The 8775-nt window shown below is 25.2% G+C and overlaps 1 protein-coding gene across 2 annotated transcripts in view; it reads left to right on the top strand.

Moving 5' to 3' along the window:
* The first annotated feature begins 241 nt into the window (after positions 1-241).
* Positions 242-8775, top strand: part of LOC107443007 (tripartite motif-containing protein 2) — a 92340-nt gene continuing 83806 nt past the window's right edge. The window contains exon 1 of one of the 2 annotated variants that reach the window (XM_043038920.3): positions 242-531. In XM_043038920.3, coding sequence (XP_042894854.1) covers positions 502-531 — 30 coding nt within the window. In that variant the 5' untranslated portion in view covers positions 242-501. The remainder of the gene's footprint in view (positions 532-8775) is intronic. The other variant, XM_043038975.3, reaches the window with a different exon arrangement.

The following is an 8775-nucleotide window of genomic DNA, read 5'->3' as shown; positions in this document are numbered from 1 at the left end:
TCGCACCCTCTATAAACATAAGCCATTGAATATTTATTCGATTTTTCTAAGGTCTCTCGAAAAACATATAAATCCTACTCCACTGCATTTAATCTTTTAACACCCCACTTAATTCGTCTTTCCCGCACAATTCCCTTCAATTTCGAAACCATTTTCAAAACGAAACTAAGAGCATCACGCGCAGATTGTGCCAAAAGAAAAAAAATAAAGCCAAATGACCACTATACGCTTATGGCAACCCTAACAAAACGATACGATGGGGAGGAAAGCGTAGATAGGTATCATTCAGCATTGCTCATACATCAGCTTTACCGTTTAATAATGTTGTTAAACAGAACTCGAACGTGAATTAAAAATAGCAGACGATTGTTTGTGGAATTGGAAATGTTCTTTTGTTTTTAGAATTAAAATGGCGTGTTTAATAGAATGATTTGGGTGCCAGTTTTAATGTGTGGTCTTTGACGTTTGGAATATTTGTAGTGTTTTGAGCCGGCTTCAAAAATGCTTGCTTCGGGTACTGATACAGATGAAGTAAGTACTTATAATTTACCTGTCACTTAAATTGTGTTTTTTGGTGTTTGGTATTTATTGATTAGAATAAAAAAATCAGCACTTGTAGATTATAAATAAATAAATCATTAAGTTCCGTAAATTTTATTTAAATGAGAAAATATTATTATAATGCTAAAACATTTTTATTATTAGTTAATAATTGGTTTATCAATTGTTTTTAATTAAAAAATTTCCTTCCAACCTTATTTAAATAATATGGAATAAATATACATGAAAAGTTATACCACCATCATGATATGTTTACTTACTAATTATATTAATGCTAATAATTTTCTCATAATAAATCTTAAGATATATTTTTATCGATTTATATGTATATTTTTTTTCATATTTTCGATGTAATTCCTTTGTTTCTCACGTGTAGATTTCATGAATTTTATTTTTATAAAAAAATCTCACATAAACAGTCATGAAAAGTATAAAACAGCTATAAAGAACTAAAAAAAATTTTCTTCGCTTTCTATACTCTTTATTTACATATAATCAATATCATACATACATATTTGTCTTTATTATTAGATATTATTTCATTTCTAATAAAATTGTAAATAAATGTAACCGAAAGATAATGATATTATCATTATGATAAGACTATTTCCTTTATTTTAGAATTTTTCACATAGTTTCTTAGACTGAACCTTTATAATTTTTTATAAGTAAATTCTATTATCTTTTTCCAGTTGTTAAATTTCAAATAAATAATCACACAATTATTTTTATTTTAATAATTAAGTCTTGCATTAATTCACAACATTTTAAGTGATGGAAAGTAGTATTTAAAGGAGAGAATCGGAAAAAGATTTTCCGGACCACCTTTTCAGAAAGAGCGCTAATATTATGAAACTTTTTTCATTTATAATTTTGAACTCTTTCTTTCTTAATTTAAATGAAATTATATAATTCTATTTACTTTCATTTTAACATCGTTAACAATGAATATCAATTATAATGTCTGGAGAAAAAAAATAGCAATGTATGAATGACTCACTTGTCATATCGATTTACTCCATTAAACAAATATTATAAATAATAATCTGAATGAATAATTACTTCTGTAATAAATTATTTATTTTTTTAGGGGGCTTAAATTTTCGTCTTTTAGTTCTATACTGATACTACTTATTAAAAAAATTAGTTTTGAACGTATGCAGTTGCAAATAATTCTTTGAAATAATTAAAAAAAAAAACTAAGTTAACTATGGATTTGGAATCAATCGATTTACGAGTGCAACTTACTAAGCTAATATTACTATGAATTGAATTTAAAACATTGATAAATGATCTACAATGAAAATGAACTAATGAGTTGGTTGAATTTTAAGGGCACTTCTGAGTCGGTATTCATTTTACCCATGTTTCTTTTGAATATGTGAATATGCATGCCCTTGAATATATTATACATATTTCTATATAAAGTCAATATTTCTATTGAGAATCACGTGAAAACCAATTTTGAAACTTAAAAATTTTTTAGTGTTTTTAAAATGTTTTTAATCTTCTATAATAGGTCCATTATTAACTTTGAAATATTTTTTTAAATTACTCACTCTAAATTAGGAGAGTTAAAATATTACTGCGAAATGAAAGCGGATTACAAAATTTAGTTACTAAATAGCAATTATGTGCTATTTACAATTTCACTATAGAGGAAAACTTATTAGAAATTTTTTTTTTTCATATTCTAAAGAATAATTTATATAAGTATGTAAAATGTTAACGGTAAGTAATAACTCTAAAGAACAATATGGTATTTTTTATGATAGTTGTTGTAGTTAGTTATTATGCGTTAATTTGTGGTATTTGTATGTTTCATTTAATTATTATAATCTATTCAGAGCGGTCGAAAGGGGGGGGGGGGGAGATGTCAGACATTCTTTTACTAAGGCTCATGAATTTGAAATTTTTCTAGCGTAAAAGCTAAAGAAATTATTATTCTCGTAATTATTTTTAAAAGAATTTATAAGGGCAGCCAATATTTTAATTTTCATGTTCATATCAAATAGGAAGTAATATTAAACATTGTTATAGAAATCCTTTCCTATTTGAGCACGAGTTCAAGAAAAATATTTCTTTGCGGCCAATATATTTAAATAGAAAAAAAGAAAGAAAAGTTATATTTCGAACAACTATTACAGTTTTCTTCAAATACTTCAAATGAAAAATGATATCTGTCCTAACGATTCTTTTTAAATTTTGTTTTTAATTGTATAGTCAATTGTTTCTAAAACTAAACTCAGTAGCGCGACAGCCCATGTAGGGCCAAGGCCATCGGTGCGCATTCCAGATTTCTTGACCTCGTGCTCTGGGATGCTGGTGGATAATTGTTTCATTTTTAGTTATTTTTCACTTCAGTGCCGCTTACGTAAGAAATTGAAAAAGAAAGTAGTTAACAATTGTTTTCAATTGTTAAAGATAGCATAAACGTCTTAAAACCCTTAGACGCAGAATTTTTATTAAATATATTTTTCATACTTTTTTCTTTATTATGTATTAATATAGGGCAAAATAAGTGAAAAATATTATATTTAGCATCTAAATAATTAATGATTATGAAATTCAACATGAAACACCGGTGTTTTTTTCTACGCTAAAGGTGAAATCTTCCAAGCACGATACACTTCCAAACAGTAATTTTGGCACTCATTTGCACTTATTTAGATCTGAGAGAAATAGTTATACATCATTGAAATTTCTTTTATTTACGAAATCAAATATTGGTAAATTTTCGAACATGAGTGAAAATAAAAATGTGAAACTACTTTTTTTGGATTTTATATTTTAGTACAATATAATTCCGATAACCGAACAGGCTTTTTTAGTAACTATTAGACTGTTTTTTAAAATTAAAAGTTCCAAAATATATTTTTGATTGTAATTAGAGCATCAGAAAAAATTATATATTTACAGAAGGAAAGCAGGGATCCCATCTGTGTCAAAAGATTAATTTATGTAAATGTGCTACCTTTAGAGATAATTTCATTTGTAATGAATTTTTAATAATAAATTAAACATTAAAATTTAAAATAAATTAAAAAATATATCAAAGTTAAAAGCACAAGTATGACATTTCCCCTCAAAAAAGGGTGCTTGAATAAATATTTATTTCCTATAAATGTTTTGAAGCACCAAAATTCGTTAAAATATTTTTGAGGCTCAAAATTTTCCTACAACCCTCGCTCTGTTTTAGTTCGCGGATGGTATTTGTATATTTCTATTATGATCTGACCTTTCAGAGAAATGGGTGTAAATTGATTACTGAAAAAAAAAATCTTATAAAATTTTTGTCTGCTTTTATAGGTATTCCATAAAAAAGGCTTCTTTACCAATGAGTCAAATGTCCGCCTACGTCAGACATATGTCGCCTTTCTGGGAAATCCCTTTGACCTTGATATTGTATTAAATAGTGTTAAAGTATACTATGATGCTAGAGGAAAAAGTAGTTCATTCGTTTTACGCTACAATCACCAACACAATAACTCTCTGGGTCGCGCAGCACAAAGTTTATAGGAAAAAGTCCATTCATTGGGTCTTCGTGCTGCTCATCACAGCGTAGAATGAATTATTAACATGAAATCCATTTCTTTCTACACTAAATGTAGTTCAATTACCCTGCGGAAAATGTTGGCGAATATTTTTCTGACATTGGCGCTTTTATTGCTTTGTCAGTTGCTTTTAGATTGATATGGGTGAATTCTCGAAATCTTGTGATGATAATTTGAAACATGTCAGAATAGTATTGAAGATAACATTTTTAGTGATTATTGTTTATCAATAGAATGTATGATAACGTGAAAATAATTTAATTAAAAGAAAAAAAAACTATTACATTGATTTAATTTTTTTTTTCGTGACTTCGTTAAACAGATTGTTATTTACTAAATGAATTTGGTCATTAAAACGAAATATTTTAAATTAAACTGCCTCCTGAATGATATGGCTGATTTCAAGAATTCTTTTGATGATAATTTGAAACATGTCTGAATAGTATTGAATTCATTATTTTTAGTTATTATTGTTTATCAATAGAATATATGATAACGTGAAAATAATTACATTGACTTAATTTTTTTGTGTGACTTCGTTGAACAGATTGTTAGTGACAAAATGAATTAGGTCATTAAAGCGAAATATTTTAAATTAAACTGATTCTTGCTGATTTCAAGAATTCTTTTGATGATAATTTGAAACATGTCTGAATAGTATTGAATTCATTATTTTTAGTTATTATTGTTTATCAATAGAATATATGATAACGTGAAAATAATTACATTGACTTAATTTTTTTGTGTGACTTCGTTGAACAGATTGTTATTTACAAAATGAATTAGGTCATTAAAACGAAATATTTTAAATTAAACTGATTCTTGCTGATTTCAGGAATTCTTTTGATGAAAATTTGAAACATGTCTGAATAGTATTGAATTTATTATTTTTAGTTATTATTGTTTATCAATAGAATATATGATAACGTGAAAATAATTACATTGACTTAATTGTTTTGGGACTTCGTTAAACAGATTGTTATTTACAAAATGAATTAGGTCATTAAAACGAATTTTTTTTAAATTAAACTGCTTCCTGAATGATATGGGTGAATTCACGAAATCTTGCGATAATAATTTGAAACATGTCTGAATAGTATTGAATTTATCATTTTTAGTGATTATTGTTTGAACAATTATATTGACTTTTTTTTTCGCGATTTCGTTAAACATATTAAGTTATTTACAAAATGACTCAGGTCATTAAAACGAACTTTTTTTAATTAAACTGCGTCCTGAATGATATGGGTGAATTCACGAAATCTTTTCTTATAATGAGTCAGCAGAGATCTCCCTAGAAATAAAAAAAAGGCAGGGTGCTTTCTCACAACTTTGAGTTTTGAAAGGGCAAATTTATCAAAATGTGTTATATTATGTAATAAGTGAATTTTATCCTCAACAATTTTTAAATTACCCTCTTTTACTATTTTATATAGGTTGTATTTCAAAAACTGATTCTCACTCAATTATCAAAATAAGAGAACAATTTGTATTTATAAAAAAATAATTAAATTCTTTCTGAAAGATAGAACTGTGCACAAATTTTTTTTCTTCAAAAAACCAACTAAAAGAACTTTTAAAAAAATTAGAAATTGATGAGCAACTTGAAAGCTTTTTTTTATAATAAAAACTGAAATTTATGAAAAAAAAGAAAATTTCAAGGTGCATTTTTTAAAAAAAAGATATTCATTTTAAAAATAATTTTAAATTTTAAAATCCCTTAAAAAAATTTTTAATACGTCCCTTTGAATAAAGAGAAGTAAAAATTAAACCAGTTCAGAATAATCCTAACAAAATAAATATTTGTAATAATAATCAGAATTTCATTCGTAATTTTTACATACTTTTATATTGTATGATATTATATTATTAGTCATGTATCTTATTATTGTAAATTATTACTTAAAATAACAACATATTTTTTTATAAAATTTGTCGTTTCAATATATAACAGCTAGACGTATCCCGGATGACTCTTTGCACCCTGCATATTGTGTGCAGGATGCTAAGAGTCATACAGGAAAAATATTCGGTATATTCTGATAAGAAACCTGTATAGTTTATAGTATTTGTGTTATATGATTTGATTTGAAAATCAGAATGACTCGTAAATAGATGTATCCCGTATCACTATCAAGTTGAACTAGAGATGATGCGTAAACAGATAAAATTTTCTCTTCGTAAAATTTTAGATTTTGAATTTTTTACATTAATAATGTTTACATTTAACTAAAAGTATTTTAAAATAAGCGTATTTTTGTGTGCATATACGGCAGGTTAATATATTCAGTATGACTTAATACTTTATTGGTTTTTGTATGCACGGGATATATAGAGTCATATGATACAGATAAATGTATCCTCTAAGATACAGGTAAATGTATATAATATAATACAGGTAAATGTATCCTCTGAGATACGGGTAAATGTAGATAATATAATACAGGTAATTATTCCCTTAGAGCCATGTTCTTGTATGCTGGATATTAAGAATCATATAGGCAAGATATATACTTACATATTGCAATCTGCATGGCTTGTAGTATTACATAAATTTTATTCGAAAATTATTAAAAAGAGAACAATTAAAAAAGTCCTTTTTAAAAATAATACATAGAAAAGTAATAAATTCAAATATTTTTTGAAACATATTAATACCTAATCTGTTAGTTTTTATAATTTTTCAAAAACGTTTTCCCTATAACTTTGTAATTAATCAAACAATAAACAATAAATCAAATAAGACCAATCATCAGTTTTAACTGTCAAACTATTTGTATGATGTTTTTTTTCTCAAACTTCTATAGCTTTAATAAATTTTATGTATAGGATATCTAGGAAAAGAAGTGTACAATCACATTAATTTTTGATAGCGAAAATTCTAATTTTAGTAAATATTATACTGTAATTTACATAAATCATGATTAATTTCGATGAAAGAAAATAAGGCTGCATCTTTTATAATTTGATATCACACTGTCGTTTATATATTTCTGTATTATTATCTATCCTTCTATCAACGATTTCATTTCATTAAACTATCAAACTGTTATATATAGTTTTTAAATAATAAGTAAAAATAACTAAGTAAATCAACGATTTCAAGCTATGTCTTCAAACGATTCAACGAACGATTTCAAGCTATGTCTTCATATTGCTGAGTGAATTAGGTTAAAAATCGCTTTCAAGTTTTAAATATGTTACAAAATGTTGTTATAGAATAATTTTACAGAAATATGCTGTAATCAATTTTTACATTATACATAATTTTAAAATTAGAGCTGTAAAATAATTTTGTAGAGTAAAAATTTTCTTGATTTCTCATTAAAAAGTATTTTAAATTGATATAGGAGCAAATTTTTTAAACAAACGATTTTGTAAATGGAAGCGCTTAAAATTTTTTTTTAATTCTTCATGAAATATGATAAATTAAAATAAATCTTGAATAACGTTTTATTTAATAAAAATAAATTGTTTTAAATGTGAAATTTAACTATAAACATATTTCTTATTAAAAACAAAGGTAACGCTTGCCCATATTTCTCCATGCAAAACAAAAACCTATTTATAGGAATCTTTTTGATTATGATACAAAATCCTTTCAATCTCTTTCATCTGAATTCTTAATAATAATAGGAAAAACATATGTCTATGCTTAAAAAAAATTAATAAGACTTGCAAGGTTTACTCATTAATTATAGGTCTACGGAATAAATATAACAAAGCATATTTACAGTGATCTCTTGTTGTCTCAAGAACTAAAACTATTCATTATAAATAATTGGATGCTAGAATAAGTTAAATGTGTAGAGAAAGGACTTATAGACTTGCCTACGAGGAAAGATGAACGTTTCTATGGAAACCCGAAAACAATTCCTTAAAATAATTAGAATTGATGGCGTTGGATGGTTATAAAGGGTAACGGCTCTTATAAAATTAACTTTTGTGTCCAAAATAACTTCATAACAGTTGCAGTAAATTTTTTTAAAAGGTTTTCTTCGAAAACTGTAATTCTACTCTGTCTCCGTCAATTTTTAAAATTAATATCCTATTTTAGGTCTGTAATTTAAATTATTAAACTGACCCAAAGAAGCATTAAATTTAGTATTAAAATATTTTCTAGCTTGATGTCTTTTAGATCTTTGACTTTGAAAGCTTGTTTTATGGAATTTTATTTTTAAAGATTTCGATTAAATATCCTATTTCAGATTTATTATTTGAATTATTCAAATAATTTATAAGGATATTGTATATATTTTAATATTTTCTAGCTAGTAATTTCAGTTTAAAATACTAGGTAAAAACTATTTAAATAATAGATCCAATTATTTTCCAACGACAATGTTTTTAAGAGTCTTTGATTTTAACGAGTTATTAAGGAATTAAACTTTTTTTTTTATGTATTTTCATTAAACAGCCTAATTTCAGAGCAACTATTTAATGAATTAAACTGATTTAAGGAAGTATTGGATTTAATATTTGAATATTTTGTTAACTTATAAATTTATACATTTAAGATCATTAAGTTTAGAAAGTTGTTTATAAGGAACTTTATTTTTAAGTATTGTTATTAAATATTTCAATTTTAAATCTATTATTTAATTTATATAAATGTTTCTAAGAAGCATTTTGAACTAGGTTTTGTATCTTGTATTTAAAT

The sequence above is a fragment of the Parasteatoda tepidariorum genome, chromosome 9 (genome assembly GCF_982258835.1).
Source record: "Parasteatoda tepidariorum strain Cologne lab strain chromosome 9, Ptep-v5.0, whole genome shotgun sequence".
Lineage (NCBI taxonomy): Eukaryota > Metazoa > Arthropoda > Arachnida > Araneae > Theridiidae > Parasteatoda > Parasteatoda tepidariorum.
This window is presented reverse-complemented; position numbering and strand designations above follow the sequence as displayed.